We start from the raw sequence: 18,962 nt of genomic DNA, 5'->3' as shown, positions 1-18,962 counted from the left end.
TCCGCTATCCTTGCCTGGGAAATTCCATGAACAGAAGAGCCTGGTGGGCTACAGTCCACGGGGTTGTAAAGAATCAGACACGACTTAGCAACTAAACAACAACAATGTTAATACCCTCTCTGCTTGGATGCAGCATCTCCACATGCAGTGGGCTACTGACCCTTTTATAAGACAGTAGAAAATGTTTCTTTCCTTCCTCCTTTACACCTCCCTTTCTGTTTGAAACCATCAGTAGATATAATGCCTACATGAGCTATTGTGGCAACAATGGCTGACTTTATTTTTCTGGGCTCCAAAATCACTGCAGATGGTTTCTGCAGCCATGAAATTAAAAGACGCTTACTCCTTGGAAGGAAAGTTATGACCAACCTAAACAGCGTATTAAAAAGCAGAGATATTACTTTGTCAACAAAGGTCCATCTAGTCAAGGCTATGGTTTTTCCAATGGTCACATGTGAATGTGAGACTTGGACTATAAAGAAAGCTGAGTGCCAAAGAACTGATGCTTTTGAATTGGACAAGACTCTTGAGAGTCCCTTGGACTGCAAGGAGATCCAACAAGTCCATTCTAAAAGAAATCAGTCTTGAATATTCATTGGAAGGACTGATGCTGAAGTTGAAACTCCAATATTTTGGCCACCTGATACAAAGAACTGTCTCATTTGAAAGACCCTGATGCTGGGAGAGTTTGAAAGCAGGAGGAGAAGGGGACGACAGAGGATGAGATGGTTGGATGGCATCACCAACTCAATGGACATGGGTTTGGGTGGACTCTGGGAGTTGGTGATGGACAGGGAGGCCTGGTGTACTGCAGTTCATGGGGTTGCAAAGAGTCGGACACAACTGAGAGACTGAACTGAACTGAACTGAGTTATTAAGAGCTTGATGTATGTTACTATGTTATTATCTTACAGGTGAGAAAATAGAACAAAGAACGGTTAGACTGAATATCAAAATTTAATAGATGACAATTCAGTGTAAGTACTTTGCTCTACTAGTCAATCACTCATTAAGTCCCTGTTCCCTGTCAATTAGGACTGTGCTAAATAAAATGGAAGCTCTCAATTCCTGATTCAAAGTAAAAGGGAGAAATAAGTAAATAACAACTCACTAAAATAGATTCAAAGTAAAAGTGAGAAATATTAACAACTCACTACTCACTAATGGTTCGAGTTGACTCACTGGAAAAGACTCTGATGCTGGGAAGGATTGGGGGTGGGAGAAGAAGGGGACGACAAAGAATGAGATGGCTGGATGGCATCACCGACTCAATGGGCATGAGTTTGAGTGAACTCTGGGAGTTGGTGATGGACGGGGAGGCCTGGCGTGCTGTGATTCATGGGGTTGCAAAGAGTCGGACACGACTGAGCGACTGAACGGAACTGAACTGAACTGAATGGGAAATAGATGGGGAAACAAAGGAAACAGTGTCAGACTTTATTTTGGGGGGCTCCAAAATCACTGCGGATGCTGATTGCAGCCATGAAATTAAAAGACACTTACTCCTTGGAAGGAAAGTTATGACCAGCCTAGATAGCATATTAAAAAGCAGAGACAGTATTTTGCCAACAAAGGTCCTTCTAGTCAAGGCTATGGTTTTTCCCGTGGTCATGTATGGATGTGAGAGTTGGACTGTGAAGAAAGCTGATCGCCAAAGAATTGATGCTTTTGAACTGTGGTGTTGGAGAAGACTCTTGAGAGTCCCTTGGACTGCAAGGAGATCCAACCAGTTCATTCCAAAGGAGATCAATCCTGGGTGTTCACTGGAGAGACTGATGCTAAAGCTGAAACTCCAATACTTTGGCCACCTCATGCGAAGAGTTGACTCACTGGAAAAGTCTCTGATGCTGGGAAAGATTGACGGTGGGAGGAGAAGGGGACGACAGAGAATGAGATGGCTGGATGGCGTCACTGACTCGCTGGACATGAGTTTGAGTGAACTCCGGGGGTTGGTGATGGACAGGGAGGCCTGGTGTGCTGTGATTCATGGGGTCACAAAGAGTCGGACATAACTGAGCAACTGAACTGAACTGAACTGAAAATAGATGAAGACATACTCTTTTGCACTGTACCACTTACTAAAGTAGATGAAGGCATACATTTTTTTTGCACTGCAATCTATCTCAGAAAAAAGGATCTTGCATTTGCATTTTAAGTATCTAAAAGTTTCATTGTCAACAAAGTCCTTATTTGCCAGGGTACTAGGCATGGCAAGTAACCTACAAACACTTGAAAACAGATTTAATGTCTTAAGACTTCTGGAAGAATATGTAATATATGCATTTTACTATAAATATAATTTTCATGCAACTGCAAAAAACATTCTTTCATATAAACTATAAGCAGGCCAAAGTATAGTCCACAACATTTAATAAATATTATTTATGCTTTTCTTTCCCCCCAAATCTTCAGCAAGGAGCAACTTGATGTTTAATACTATTTTTTCCTAAAAATATATGACTTGTCTAATAAGACCATAATTTATATCTTTGACATTTGGACTTTATGAGAGTCCTGAAAATAGTTAATCATTTTAATTAGTAATGGTGTTTTATACAACAAATTTCCTTAGAGTAAACTACTCTGAAATCTCACAGTTATTTATAATAAATCCTTGGCTTAAAAAAAACCTTTATATTGCTAAAATGCTGCTTTTAGTGTCTCTCAATTTATGAGCAAAATTTTAAAACACTGTCATTCTCATTGTTGAATCTCATAAATAAACTACAATTGGAGGTAAAAGCTAAACATATACTACAGTATCACTGCAATGTCTAATAAATGACATGTTTGGAAAGTGATAGTGTTGCTTATATAAAGTCATAAATGATTCATTACTTTCTTAAATTTTCTCAACCATCTAATTTTGCTAATCTAGTGCTTTGAGTCTCACACTATTGAGACAATAAGCAGCATGCTCCCATTATAAAGTGCAGCAAACATTTAAACAATTGATATATTCTTTAACTACTGTAGATTTATTTATTGGTTACATTAAAATAGAATAGCTAACAAATATACACATTTGGAAAAATATATTATTACATACTTAGTAAAATACTTTTATGTTTATCTGTTCAATGTACTTTTTCTTTCCTTAAAAGAATTATTCTTAAAATTGGTAAGGAGATGATCTGAAATTTGGCTTTTGCCAGTCATTATTTTAATTATACCAATGCTTTATTATATGAAATTATTGGTCTACTTTTATTGATTAAATTAGGTAAATATTAAAATTCTCTCAAATTACAGGAGAAAATACAAGGAAAAATATAGGAGTAGGAGAATAATAAAGTGTTATTATGGGATTATATGAAATCATGTGTGTGGAACTTTGGAAACTTGCAAAGCACTAAGGAATTTAAAGAACCTCTCATTAAAATTATAAATATTTATAATTTTAACTTAAAGTGCTTGGACAAAAATACATAAAGATTTTTCTCCTCATAGCTTACACAAAACTCTTTAAAACTAAAAGAGGCTTGTCAAAAGGAGAATCTTATTACATAAAATTATTTCATTTTCTAAAATTATTCTTTAAATCCAAAAGCAATGAATTGCAAATTTACTCATTCAAGGATGTAATTCTTCTGTGATATATAATAGCCTGATAGCACTATTAAGGCAACCTGATTGGTCATAAACAGATTCTGTATTCTTTGATATTTTTTTTGATATGTTGCTTTACTTACATAACACTTATATATCCCTGACATACATTCCGGAAATATAAGAAGAGATTATAGACCCAGTTAACCATCCGTTCCGTTCCGTCGCTCAGTCGTGTCCGACTCTTTGCGACCCGGTGGACTGTAGCCTACCAGGCTTCTCCGTCCATGGGATTCTCCAGACAAGAATACTGGAGTGGGTTAACCGTTTCCTTCTCCAGGGGATCTTCCCGACCCAGGGATCAAACCTGGGTCTCCCGCATTGGAGGCAGACGCCTTAACCTCTGAGCCACCAGCGAAGCCCCTAGTTAACCATATGAGACACCTAAGAAGGGAACCTCTTGCGCAGACCTGGCAGGATATTATGAATTTCCTTCCTCCCTCACTTACTTTCCTGCATTCCCAGTCTACCTGCTTGTCTTGTCACACAACAAACTGAAAGATAAACATATTTAAAAAACTATAAACCCCTACTTCACTTATTCTTTCCACGCACATGTACTTTGCTCTGCCTAGTTTTGTCTTCCCTGTGTTTACTTTCTCATAGAACAACTGTCTACTCATCACGGTTCAGCATATATTCTCAGTCTCTGAGTCAAAACCACACTTAATTCTTAAGTTCAAGCATGACAAAACATCACCAAATGATTTGATTCCTCATTCCTATTGAAGTGTAAACTATTTGGATGTTTTCCCGTAACCTAATGTGATCCAGCAGAGTTTTCAGTAAAGCAAATTAATGGATAAGCTGAAAGTTACCTTTCCATGGATTTTCATGATAAGATTAGAAATTTAGCTCCCTGAAAGATAAGGTGTTAAGGATATATACTAAAAGATACTTACTATGCAAAACCTATCTAATTCGCATATTTAAAGACATATAATATACAATGTCTTATTGATAAGCAGTTCAGAAATAAGAAAAATGTCATTGATAGTATGGTGCTTATCAGAAAAAAAAAATTTTTAAATAGGTGATTCAACACACCTTTGGAAAACTACCAGTCTTCCCAATCTCATTTTTTAATTCTGAATTATAAATTCAGAAATCAGTAAACCTTTAGCATTATGGCCAAGTTTTCCAATAGCCTCACAAAAGTGGCACAACTTCTAAATTAAATCTACATTTCTTTGTTTTAAAAATATTTTCCTGCATTTTCTTCATTACTTAAACACATTGGCTTAACATGGTATTATACTCAAGAAAGATCACAAAGAATTAAAATCCTGAGCAATTTGCACTATGGTGTCTAAGGACAGTTTCCCCCCTGTCAATTAGCTAATATCCTATTACAAGCAGTTAATGTGCCTGTGTTAACAATTTTTATAATAGGATATTCTATTTATTTAATTGATGCCTGTTGTCCTGATTAGAGTGGACAGGCAAGCTTAAATAATGATGTTTAAGTCTGGTTAAGGCTTATGATTGGAATCTACGGTAACTTGCTCTGTTTTATTTGCTGCAAACTCTAGGGCTGTTGAACAGTGTGGTGTCCCCAGCCACAAATGGTGGTGAATGGTTCCTATTAGGCAGCTCCTGGCTTTAAGTTGGAGTGTATCTTTGACTGGTTTCACTTCTGGCAAAAACTATTAGTTGAATACAAAGAATGTTTGTAATGTCAAGCTTTGCAAAAGGATGCCAACTTCCGTGCCTCTCCAAGAGCACAGCAGGCTACACTACCGAGTGTTTTTCTGTTTCTTATGAATAAAATTGTTTGCTTTCCTATTTCATCCTGCTGATTCCAGATAAACAGTGCATCCAAGGACATAAAAGAAAGTGTCAACTTCAACTCACCCAGATCTCTACTTTTAAGCAAGATACTTCAATAAATTTGGTAACCCCCAACTGGGATTCAAAAAATCTGGATTACAGCTCTCTCACTAACTTAATGACCTTGAAAAATTACTTTTTTCTTCATTAACTAGATTTCAAAACAAGGAATTTTCAGATAAAATAATTTCTTCTAGAGAAAATAATTTATGATTCATGTGAATGCTTTATATTCCACACCTTAATAAGTTGAAGACTATCAAACATTAAATTATTTTTGCAAGTTATTACAACTCCATTATAGTAAGTTTCACTATAATAAACAGCATTCAAAATGAGGACAGACATATGTCTCCAGAAGCAAAAGAAGTGATGGTTCCAAAATGAAAATTAGTAACTTTGTCTTCAAAAGGGTAGCTTTAACAAGATAAAAGAGTGTCACTAGAACACTGTTCAGTTCAATTCAGTTCAGTTCAGTCGCTCAGTCATGTCCGACTCTTGGTGACCCCATGAATCACAGCACGCCAGACCTCCCTGTCCATCACCAACTCCCAGAATTCACTCAAACTCATGCCCATCGAGTCGGTGATGCCATCCAGCCATCTCATTCTCTGTCGTTCCCGTCTCTTCCCACCCCCAATCCCTCCTAGCATCAGACTCTTTTCCAGTGAGTCAACTCGTCGCATGAACACTGTAGCCCTGGCTAAAAATTAGATGACTTATGTTAAAAATTCTTAATCCAATGAAATGTTTGAGAATTATGTTACCAGATTCTAGCACAGAATTATTGTTATTACATCTCATGATTATCATAGAATCATAGAGCATGAGTGTTGGAATCTGTGTTGTCTAATTTGTAATCTTATGAATGAAATCCTTTAATAATGATTTTGGGAAATGATCATGGAATCTTAGCTCTAATACATTCAATGACAAAGGTTTCAGAATACTGACTATTCTATGAAACAGAGTTTGTTGAACATTTCTTAAGATAATACATTTTCTCCCTTAGAAGGAAGTAATTTTCTACCATTTATACCTACTAGCATTTGTTCTTGCCTTCAGGAAACACCAAGAATAAGTTAAATCCTTTGTCTCTCTTCTGCATTAAAGTGCTTCAGATATCTTTTAAACGACTGTCCTCTCCTCAACTTGTCTTCCTCAGCACATCAAACATATCCTTGGATTCACATATTTTTAAAAGCATAAAAAGTACCTGTATATACATGCAAAAGGGAAAAAATATAAAAACTTAAATGATAACAATCATCACAATATTTTAAAATTAAAAGCCTTCTTAGAAATTAAGAAGCCTGTAACATGAGTTTTAATTTTAATAGCAACCATGCCACAGAGTCAATGCAAATTCTCAGAATCCTTCTCAAGAGAAAGCTCCAGAAAGAAAAATATGTCAACACATGCTGTTACTAAAGATTACATCCCTCAACTACCTTGGTTTTCATATTTTACAGATGAGGAAACCCATGCTCCCAGGGAGGTTAAATATCGTTAACTGTCAAACCAATACCAATACCAATTTCTAAAATTCCTAGTCTTCCATATTCTGTAAAAATTTGAAAGATACTTTAAAGATCAGTTAGCTAAATTCCTTATTTTGGTAAAATAAGTGAGGTCTTGAAAGGCTATGTTTCACTACTCTCTTTCTAAAATATTAAAATAAATTTTAAAATATTAAAATACATATATGCACATAGCATACATCTTCAATAGCAGTGACAGACAGAGCAACCTTAAAACAAAGGTTGTTTTAAGAATTTTGCCTAAGATAACCAAATACCAAAAGGGTATTATTTCGGGAATTGAATCTAAGAAAAGAAGAACTTTTCTGAGAACTTCCTTTGGTCATACAAAGCAACACTGAGCATGATAGAGTAAGAATTTTTGTAGGCACTAGAGTTTTTGAAAATATAAAGTCAAGCACTATAGTTACCATGTGGAAGACATTCATTAAGAATATATAGGTTTATAATATATGAACCACACTGGAAATTGAAATCTTGGGTAGGGTCAGGGAAAAGTCATGTAGCATGAAAAGTATTCTCTGCCAGCAAATTAATTAAATCTCCCAGTTCTTGAAAAGGCTATATATTCTGTGTAGACACTCATAGAAATGCAGATGTACAGTGCTTCTGAGATAGTGCTGTAATCTACTCATAAATAGGACTCACTAAAGGACACTGACAGCAATTTGGCATTAAAAGAGTTCACATGCATGGAGAATTTACTTTGCATTAGCTTTCACAGAGGAAAATCCATATCTGACAGGGCATCTTTACACATCTTTCAAACTTATTTTGCTCTAGTTTGATGTCCATGTGTGAGCACATATTTAGTCATTAAAATAAATCATTTGCATTAAGAAAATAGTTTTTGCTCTCTTCTGCTTTTCTGTTTGTCTTTTATTTCCACTGATATTATCCATATAAAGCTATGTATTTTTTAGTGTCAAAAATGTTAGAATGATGAATGAGCATCTTAAGGGAAAACTCATCTCAGGCACCAACTCAAACCAAAATATTTAATCAATTAAGAAATAAAAAGTAGAGACTTCTGCATGTGTGCTTAGTTGCTTCAGTCATGTCTGACTCTTTGAGACCTCAGGGACTGTAGTCTGCCAGGTTCCTCTGTCCACAGGATTCTCCAGACAAGAATGCTGCCATGCCCTCTCCAGCGGATCTTCCCAGCTCAGGGATTGAACACACATCTCCTAAATCTCCTGAATTGGCAGGGGGGTTCTTTATCATGGAGACACTTAAATTCTTTTAGTTTCATCAAATATTATTTTTTATTTCGTTTTTTCTATATTTTTTCATTCATTTTATGCATGCTTGTATTAATTTTATCTATATATTATATTATATTACTAGCCAAATCATACATTTATTCTATTTATTTCAGATAAAATGTATTAATATATGCAGCTTTAAACCGTAACTCCTTTTGTTTCATGAAATTATTTAAACAGATTTTTTGGGTTCTTCATACTGCACAAATATAGACATGTAATACTTTGGCCACCTCATGAGATGAGTTGACTCACTGGAAAAGACTCTGATGCTGGGAAAGGTTGGGGGCAGGAGGAGAAGGGGACGACAGAGAATGAGATGGCTGGATGGCATCACCGACTCTGTGGACATGAGTTTGAGTGAACTCCGGGAGTTGGTGATGGACAGGGAGGCCTGGCATGCTGTGATTCATGGAGTCGCAGAGAGTCGGACACGACTGAGCGACTGAACTGAACTGAAACTGAAGGAGCCCATCCTGAATTCCATTTTTTTTTTTTTTACAAAATATTTTGCACTAAATGAGAATAACCAGAATGCTAAAACGATTTACAACCAACTAATAGAACAATTTGAAAGACTGGGTCTATAAGCTAGAAAAAAGAGAACTAGAGACATTATATCGCTAGTCATTATGATGAAGTGTCTACCTGAATTTCAGTTGTTGGAAGTACTTTTGGAGTACATTTGAAGAAGGAATAGTACTTAAATTTTGTGTTTTCCCAAAGGAAAAATTCAGGATAAATGGATTCAAGTTCTGGGAAGGCAAATTTTGGCTCAATATAAGAAAAAGCTGAAAAGTTAAGTTAAAGATGTCCCCAAATAGAGTGAGCTACCTCTAGTATTTTGTCACCAGGATCATTCAAGCAGAGATTAGTTATTCTTATGATGGTGTTGAGGGATGCATGAATAGTCTAAAACCAGATTGGCTGATGATAATCTCTTTACCAACTCTTAAAATTCCATGATTAATTCAGCAAACATTCATTCCATGCTCCAGGCACTCCATATAAAAATAGAAATAAACTGATCCTTATATTCACAGAGCTAATGAATTGGATAATTCTAAGATCTTATTGATTGAAAGTCTAGGAAAGAGGGTATTTTGACTTGTACCCTAATTTTCCATCAATTTCTGCCTCAATTGTGCCCTCTAGGCATAACGTTTTTAGTTCTAAGTACATAGCTCCAAGTTAATGCTTAAGCCCTTATCTTGCTATCAAAAGCACTATTTCCACAGAAAAAATCCTAGAAAAATACAGTGTACACAAAGCAATGTATAACTCTTCTTTCTCTTTTCAGCCATTTTTACCTCAAAGGCTTTTCTAAGAATAAAGGAAACATGAACTCATAAATAAAGTCCTTTTTCTCTACTTGCACTGATTCTTTTTTTTCCCTGCAAGTTTTCTTTCATATTTTTTTAAAGTCCTCTCAGTGTCTGTGGTTTTCAGTGATCTGTTTCCTTCAATTTTTTATTGTTTTTCAATGTATTCACTTTCCCCATATCTTTTTGTTTCCATATTCTCAAAGATTTTTTCTTTTCTTTTTCAGTTTACCTTCTTTTTTTCATCTAATTTTACTCCCCCATTTCTTTCTTTTCTTGTATGTAACCTGTTAAGACTCTAGCTGTATGGTGCGTATTTCTTTTGTTTATCTATAAAATAACAACAACAAAAAAAGTTTTTCTGACAACCTTTCCTCAAAACTTCAAAACATTCTGGCTGAATTATCTCCTTTCCATGTGAGATATAAGGATATCTATGCTTCTTTTCTTACTACTAGATTTGATAAATTTTATAAAGTTTAAATGATTTTTTCCCCATGTTTTCAATCATACTTACTTGGTTTTTAATTGCAAGTCCTAATTAGGGAGAAAAATGACATTTTTTATAATAAAATGTATTAAGTCATCTGTGAAACTAATAACAGTCAAGAGCTACAAATGAAGGGAAATAAAGAGAGTAGAGGGAAGTGTGGATGAGAAGGGTCCCTACAAGAGGGAAAAGAAGAATGACTGTGTTCTAAAAACTCATTCATCTGTTCAACATTCAGTGAGTAGCAAACACTGTGGACATAGAAGAGTTCATAAAGGATAAGATGGAATCATAGAAACTTAAGAGTTGAACATAAATGAGAATCCCAACTATGCTGGGGAGGAAACAGGAGACTCTGCAAAAGACACAGTGCACTTTAGTCAATTCTGAGTAATCTTGGTCACTTTAGGTTTCTCCAAGCCTCACTGTTTATCATTTAAATATGAATATTAACAATTTTTAACTGTGTTCCTTTATGTGGAATGATTTAAGAAAATAGGGATTATTAAACTTACTTACACTGTTCTGGACACACAGAAAACCCTCTGCACACTTTCTGTTACTGCTTTTGGTGTGAATTTTCCAAGCAGACCTGGGGAAAAGGCTCTCCAGATGGAAGGACCCAACAATGCAAAGGTCTGTGGGCAAGGAAGATTATAGCCATTGGGAAAGACGGGGCAGGCCAGAACAGTGTACATCCAGGGTAAGTGCATAAAGTAAGGACTAGAAATGTAGGTAGAAATGAGATCACGAAGGCCAACCAATGATTTCAGAGCTTTTAAGGATAAGAGACTCTGAATTCGTGAATGAAGATTTAAGGTCCAGTCTTTAACTGTCAATGGTCACATCAGTGAAAATTCCTGTAAAGAATTTGCTTCATTTATATACACAAACAAGTCTTACTTTGGCTACTAGTCTAAGGAATACCATAAATAATGTTGCCACACAAAGGCACACCTATAGACACACTCACTGTTTTTCTTTAAAGACATTTACCAATAATCTTCCCAGCCCAAAGGCAGTATTCTAGTTCCTTGCCTCAAAGATCCTAATAGAGTCACAAAGATGTAGTGCAAAGCCCAACACGCCCTCAAAACAAGCCCCTGCAGGAGCAAGGAGAACCAGTTCTCCTGGTGGAAAAGGAAATCAAGAAGGTGGGCGTTTCCCATAATGACTTACAGTTTGTGTTTTTATAGGTTAAGACTCTGCTGGAGTTTGAGCCCTGAGGGCTTAGCTCCTTTCAAAATTATCAACCTGAAAGAGGTAAACTTGAGCTGGCTGGAGGACCAAAGCCCTCCCCACCTCCCTCAAATGCCACCAGCTGAGCTGACAAAAGAAAGCTTTGCAAAAAAGCCATTAGCGTACACTCAGCTCCCACATCTGGATGACCTTGATTTGTGGAGTATTTAGATTTAATTGAAATGGCTCATACCTAATTTTCTATAACCAGATGAATAAGCATTATAATTAAAGTACGTACAGTTTTGTGTGATGCCTTTGAAAGATCAAATACTAAAATAATTGAATTTTGAGTTAAAGCCCACAAAATATTCTCATTTTACAATTTCCAAAGATATGTCATATAAAAAGTCATTGTAAAACATTGAAAGTGACATGTATGTATATATATATATATATATATATATATATATATACAAGGTCCTTTTTTTTTTCTATACAATCAGTTGAGAAAACTGCATAGCACCTTTCTCTGAAAATGATACAGGTTGTTCTTATGTAATCCTTTACATTTAAAAAATCATCTGCTACTGTGCAGGGAATTTTGAAACAGCATGCTGAAATTGAGATTTACTCAAGTTGTGTAATTCCCCTCTATCAGTAGACTCTATGTAGTGAATGCATGAGTTTTCTGGATATAAAAGAGATAGACCATTAACGGAGAATGCAGAAGAGGGACAGCTGTACTGCTTCATGAGGACCACCATACCTGTTGATTAATGGAGAGGCCTTAACAGCACTCTTCTTCCATGCGTCTTGCCATGAGGAAAGGGGAGGAAGGGAAAGGTAGTGATGGCAGCAACACCTGGGGAAGGGAGATGGGGAAATATGTAAAGGGAAAATCAGCAGCCCCTACACCATGGTGTCCATCCATAGTCTTGCCAATGAAATAATTTCCGAAAACCCTGAACTCGTTTTCTTTCTTTTTAAAAAATCTAGATAAATTTCAAAGATAATTTAAACAAATTAGGTATTTTGAATGCCGTTAATCTCATCACTCTCCAACTATCAACTATCCTCTTCTGAGTCTGGGACACGGGGGCTGCTACACGTAATGAAAGTGAAAGTGAAGTTGAAAGTGAAGTTGCTCAGTCATGTCTGACTCTTTGCGACCCCATGGACTATAGCCTACCAGGCTCCTTCATCCATGGAATTTTCCAGGCAAGAGTACTGGAGTGGGTTTCCATTTCCTTCTCCAGGGAACCTTCTCAATCCAGGGATCGAACCTGCATCTACCACATTGCAGGCAGACACTTTACCATCTGAGCCACTTGGGAAGCCCACATGAACTACCATCTTATTCTCACTTTTTGACTAGACAGGATAGCTTAAGGCAGGACCAGGTAGGACTTTGACATGTGGGTACCGTGTTTTGTTTTTTTTGTTTTTCTTTTTTACAGCAGATTTATGAAAAAAAAAAAAAAAGCTGCAGGATAAATAGTACCAAATGGGTATGTATATTTTTCCCCAACACACAGTAGGATTATTACCATTTACTTGTTCTGCCTCCATCTAATTGCCATACATCTAAATGCTCACAACACATCTTCCGTATTACATTCTCCTAAGGGTGTGTAGTTTTGATATCAAAACAACTTCAACTTGTTATTTTAACAAAAAAGAATTAAATTTAGTAGAATCCCTATACACTGCAAGAGACCAAACTAATAAAAGTTGTAAAACGATTCATGTTTTAATTATATTTTTGTAGACATGGTTTAATCTGAACTATATGTAATTTTTTAAAGTAAATAGATTTATATGAAAATAAGTGAAAAATTTAATAAAATATTGGTGATAATACTAAACTCCTTGAATTTTAGTAGTGATCAACTGGTTTAGTGAATCAATATAAAAGATAATACCACCTGAAAAACATACTGCTACATATTTTGCTCTTGATATTTGTTTTCAGAGAAATCTTTGCCTTTACATGTTTATATTGAAATACAAACTTCATGTGAAAATGACATTTTACATGATTCAGGGAAGCTTTTATACACCCTGGAGATAAGCTTATTAAAAAAATGTACATTTTTTAAGAAAAGAAGAGGTCATCCACTTGGGGTTATTAGTAATGGAGATGTTTATGCATGTGTAGAGGCAGGGAGTATATGGGAAATTTCTGTACCATCCTCTCAGTGTTTTTGTGAACCAAAACTGTTCTAAAAAAAGCCTTAAGCACATTCTTGAGTTTTTCTCTAAAGACAGGGATTTATGTGAATACCTGTTTGCATTCTTGCTTCTGAATGCGATTCTGACCATTAATCTAAATGTTTAGGAAAGCAGCTATCAGAGAAATCTTTGAGGTTTGGAGCATGATAATCCTTTTGGTCTTGCCTTAATACTATTTAAACAGGATGTCTCAAAACTTTCCATTTCTCAACTCTTTTGGTCTCTGACACACTGCTTACTATTAGGCATCATCTCTGTTTAAAATAACATATCCATCTAATACTTAGGTAATAGTATTAGTCAGCCCTTGAACTGAGAAATTTGGAAACTAATTGGTTATCAGATAGATTAGCATCAAAGAATTCTGAAGGGACATGCACTATCTAAGCCTGTTGAATTAAAATAAATAAACTCAAAGTAGCAAACAAATTTTATTTGATATGATTGAACATAATTTTTATAGCTTCGCTTTTCTTCTTATAAATTTTAATTTTGTATTTAATTTTAAAAATATTAATTGCCATCACATATATTTTAAAATTTAAGCTCCTCTCCAAAATTAAAAGCCACATATTCCAATAATATAAAAGTAACAAAGTTATAATTAATTATACCTACATTTAAATATTCCTGATTGATTATTTGGGGATCAGAATTTTATTTCTGGAAGAATCAAGTGTGTGAATCTTCCAAGCCAGAAAATAAAAGGTGCTCACATGTTCTTAATTTAAAGAACTTGAGTCTAGCATGAAAACTTGAGTCTAGCATGAAACACAGCAGTTTTTGTACATGAATCCTTAATACCATAAGGATTTTATATACAGTAAATTCTTCCTTTGATCTTAGGAAGGGTAGTTCATCATGAGACAATATATTTGGAAATTTGCACCACACTGTGAAAGATACAAAAATAACCAAAGGTGTATTTATGAGAAACTTTGGAAAATAAATATACACACACACAAAACACAGATGAATGCTCACAGTACAACTTATCAAGATGTAACAAGTAATATAAAATGATTTTATAAATATCTGAGTTTATAAATAACTAAAACAACTTAGAATGGTAATCAAAAAGATTAAACAGAATTTTTTGAGTCATAAATTCATAGAGTGGAAAAGGGAGCTTCATGGATTAAGGAAAATAAAAATGAAAGCTATTTTTTTCCTGTTTAAGAGGTAGAAGCCAGGATAATAAAATCATCCCTGGTACTAATGGGGTATTTGTTAGAAATATGCTTATAGGCAATCTTATGAGCTAGATTTTTACCTGGCTAGAAAAGGGAAAATGTACAATATGATACATGAAAATAAAAAGTAGATATAAAAATGATTTGTGATCTTACTGAGTAGAATTGGCAATCAAGAATTTGTAAAGAGATTGATTTTCCAAAAGGACAAGAATTTGGTCATGTAGATAAAATGAGAATATCATAGAGAACGCTATGGTCAGTCCTCTGTGATTCTGTTCTTAGAAAAATGTATAATAAAAGTAGAAATATGGATACTAACATATTGACACACAGAACACAATGTCAAGCTGTAGGGCCCAAGAATAAGGCACAAGACTTGCTTCATATCCTCAAAAAATATAATAATTCATGGGGAACAAAAATAAGGTCAAATTTCTTAGTGTTTGGAAGTTAAAAGCAAAGAAATAAAGGGATAAACTTTGAGAAATGAGACACAGAGCTACTTCTTCAAGACTGTGTCGGATATGGAAAAAGGATAAAAGAAAGAAACAGCTTGTAGGAAAGGAAACTGACACAGTCTAATGCAAGGTGGTGAGAAGAAGGTTGGTTATTGTTGGCAAGTCAGAAGTCAGTCAAACCAGACAGATTATATGGTGGGACCAAATAATAGGGTTGGGAACCAACACACCTTGATAAGTAGAAGAGACACATCAAACAACATATAAAGTGAGAGCTTAATTAGGCAATGAGACTGCTGTTTTCTGCCTGATGACCTTAAACCTTCATCAAAAAATCACTTGTCTGGTACAAGGATATATGAGAAAAGGCCATTACCATAAGGCATAAACATTCCTGGTAACAGTATTGTTATCCTCACCCTATTTGTGAGGTCTATCTTAAAAATACATCTTCTCTTAGAGTTAGAAAATTGATATTTTAGCTCTGGTTCTGACCCTAAAATTTTCCCTGAGTCTCATATTCATGTGTGCTAAGTCACTTCTATCCTGTCCGATTCTTTGAGACCCCATGAACTGCAGCCTGAACAGGAACAGTCTACCATATTCCAATGAAGAGCTCAAATTTCTCTTATTCTCCTTCTTGCTAAGAGTGGCTGGATAGTTATCAAAAGGAAATTTTATTCATCTTAATGCTGGGTGTGTCTGGGCTTCCCCCGAGTCTCAGTAGTAAAGAATGTGTCAGTAATGCAGGAGATGTGGGTTTGATCGCTAGATCCAGAAGATCCCCTGAAGAAGGAAATGGCAACCCACTCCAGTATTCTTTCCTGAGGAATCCCATGGACAGAGGAGCCTGGCAGGCTCCAATCCATGGAGTTGTAAAAGAGTAGGACATGACTTAGCAACTGACAACAATGGTGTTTCTAGGCAGGGCTGGAGTATGAAGAGGTCAGCTTGGTTGTTGCTGCTAGCTCCTGCAGGGTGAAATCAGCTGGTAACCTAGCATATTTTTAAAATTTCTTAACTCAATAAAAACATAATTTTTTTTGTCTTTTTTTCTCTTTAACTGAAAATGTTCATTATTTTTATTTAATGAAATAAACACTACACACTACATCCTAACAATAAATTTTCATGATGACAATTAGAGTATTGCCATACAAATCTGTACCTGTAATCCACTTTTCTGACAATTTCACTAAAATTCAAGATTTTGTTGCACAGAAAATATTTTATAAATCTTCTAGCAAATCGATAATATTCCATTTTATTATTTTCAAATTCCTAGTGTTTTATCAATCATGCTAAGAAGTTCTTGGTTTATAGCTATAATAGCATAACCCATTGTGTCCTTCATACAAACTAACAAATCAGCTACCCTAGTATCTAAGATATCAATAATGTTCACTTAGAATTTTAATTAATGTATGATTCACTCAATATAATTAATATTCTAAATTTAGTTTTCCCTACAAAATATGTTTTAATGAGGATTTTGCTCTTTTTTTTGACATAGAATTGTTTGAGTAAATTTATAAAATTACAGAAATCTTAAATTCTCACATACAACATTTTTAGTCTCTGCAACTAAAAGTTGTCATATCAATTTGATTATTTATGTTTGTTCATCAAATATTTAAAGAGTGTTCAATCTGTGCTAGAACACCGCTTTAATCAGTAGTACTTAAACATTTAGATTTCAGGACTCCTCTAGCCTCTTGGACAGGGAGGCTTGGCGTGCTGTGATTCATGGGGTCGCAAAGAGTCAGACACGACTGAGCGACTGAACTGAACTGTACTGAACTAGCCTCTTAAAAACTGTAAATGACCCAAAAGTGCTTTTGTTTTTATGTGAGATACATCATTGGTAGTCAGTATATTCAAAAATAAAATTGATATTTTAAAACTTAATTGTAAATGCATTTGAAAATAGTCATAATAAAGTCATTTCTTTTCAAAATAAAATATTTTATATGAAAAATGATTACCATATTTTATAAAATCAAAAATAAGCTAGAAGAGTGACATTATGATATGTTCTAATATAGACTGTGATAGGAAAAGAGCAAAGCTGGATAGGGTCAGTATGGGCTCCACAGAACAGGTGATACTTGAAGTAAACGTTAAAGAAAGACTTGACTGGCTGGATGGAAACATTGGTGAAAGAGGTTAAGACCATTCTAGTGAAAGCTGGGCATGGCTAAACAAAGCATGTTGTAATAGAAAGAACATAGATTTTTTTTGTTTGTTTGTTTGACAAAGTTTCCTCAAACTCCATCTCAGCTATTTTGGTTGTATGGCTTTGAGTGATTCACCTACGGTCTGTGAGCCTCTTTTTGCTCTCTTGTGAACCTACAGATTAAGAACATCACGAGAATTGAGATGAAAAGTGTAAAATATTTTCAGTGGGGCAGTTAATTGGAACTCAGTAATATAATGTGTTTTGTTGCATATTTAAGGACAACGAATTGGTTATCATGCTGAGAGCATAAAATACCATGAAATGCAGCAGGGAGAATGGAAGTTATAAACAAGAGTGAAAAGGACAGCAGAAAAGAAGAGCTGGTGTGGAGGTTAAAGGTGGTTATGAGTGACTTAAAAAAAGACAGAAACACAGTATATGAATGAACTACCTTGGAATCTCCCATGAGAATCACTTCTCATTCAGGCCTTAGCAAACTCATAGAAACTCTCGATTTCCACTTGGTACCCTCTTATCCTTTCTCAGGATTACGTACAAATGAGCAAACTCAGGTTTTAGAAAAATTAAGTACTCCAGTATCATCATAAATATAGAATGAATATGTAAAAAATAAAATGGATGATAAAAAACTTAAGACAAATTTAACCAACCACTTTGCCGCTTACAGTGGTTTAGTTGACCTGAATCTTCCATGTCTCTATGAAATTAGATTTTAATTAATCTTAGCAATGAATGAATGAGTGAATATATATATAAAAGTGTATTTCAAGCCATATGAATAATGTATTAAGAATCTGAACTCACAATTGTGATGTTCTCAACTTGGAACTGAAAATTAGGAGACATAAAATCTACGAATTGATTTCAACTTATCTAGAAAACACTTTTATTAAGAGTGTGGTACATAGATAACGTTATGACTTTTCCCCATGCTGGTTTGTACCATCCAGATGCGATCTTTGATCTTCAAGACTTCTTTGATAGAATGTTAAAAACTATTTCCCAACAGCAAAATATTTTCTGCTGATGCACCTTAGTTCTGACAATTATGGCACAGAAGAAAAAAATATACTTAATAGAGAAGCACAGTTTTAAAATGTAGAATAAACTCTTCATCAAGGTCCAGGTTTAGAATTTTATAAAACACAATAAATATCCTGGCTCATTGTACAGGCACTGGCTGTAGTAATACACCAATGACAGGTAAGAACAATGTGAATTTTAGATGAGAATGTTTGCAATAATCTATAAAGAGTTTAGGACTAGACTACTCTTTTTTTTACAAAGTATGTTTTACATCAAACCATCATTTTGTCTGATTTCTTCACTACCACAATTAAACCCAGCCTAACTTATCAGAAGATAAAGCAAAGAAAATAAAGCATTAAACCAAGGTAATAATGGTAATTATGGTTAGACCTTGGACCCAGACAATATTAATTTATTCTTTAATTAATTCAGCAAATATTTACTGAATTACTAAATAATTACTGAGTCTATGTCAGGCACTGCCTTAGTAGCCTGAGATAAAAAGAACATAAAAACATGATCTCAATCCTCTGGAAGCACAAGTAGGTAGTATATTTTATAAATAAGTGAGTACATTTTATTCCACTCAAGGCACACACAAATAATTT

The 18,962-nt window shown here is 34.9% G+C and overlaps 1 protein-coding gene across 3 annotated transcripts in view; it reads right to left on the bottom strand.

The window, feature by feature from the left end:
* The window catches only part of PCDH7 (protocadherin 7), a 483,519-nt gene that overhangs the window by 211,542 nt on the left and 253,015 nt on the right, over window positions 1–18,962 (bottom strand). The window contains exon 3 of one of the 3 annotated variants that reach the window (XM_055434836.2): window positions 12,006–12,101. The exons of the other annotated variants lie outside the window; for them this stretch is intronic. Within the exon in view, the coding sequence (XP_055290811.1) occupies window positions 12,013–12,101 (89 nt within the window). The 3' untranslated portion in view covers window positions 12,006–12,012. The remainder of the gene's footprint in view (window positions 1–12,005; window positions 12,102–18,962) is intronic. 3 annotated transcript variants of the gene reach the window in all.

This window comes from Moschus berezovskii, chromosome 5 (assembly GCF_049115385.1).
Source record: "Moschus berezovskii isolate FMDL1 chromosome 5, NW_MosBer_1.0, whole genome shotgun sequence".
NCBI lineage: Eukaryota > Metazoa > Chordata > Mammalia > Artiodactyla > Moschidae > Moschus > Moschus berezovskii.
Note: the sequence above shows the minus strand (reverse complement) of the source record. Positions and strands in the feature narration are given on the sequence as shown.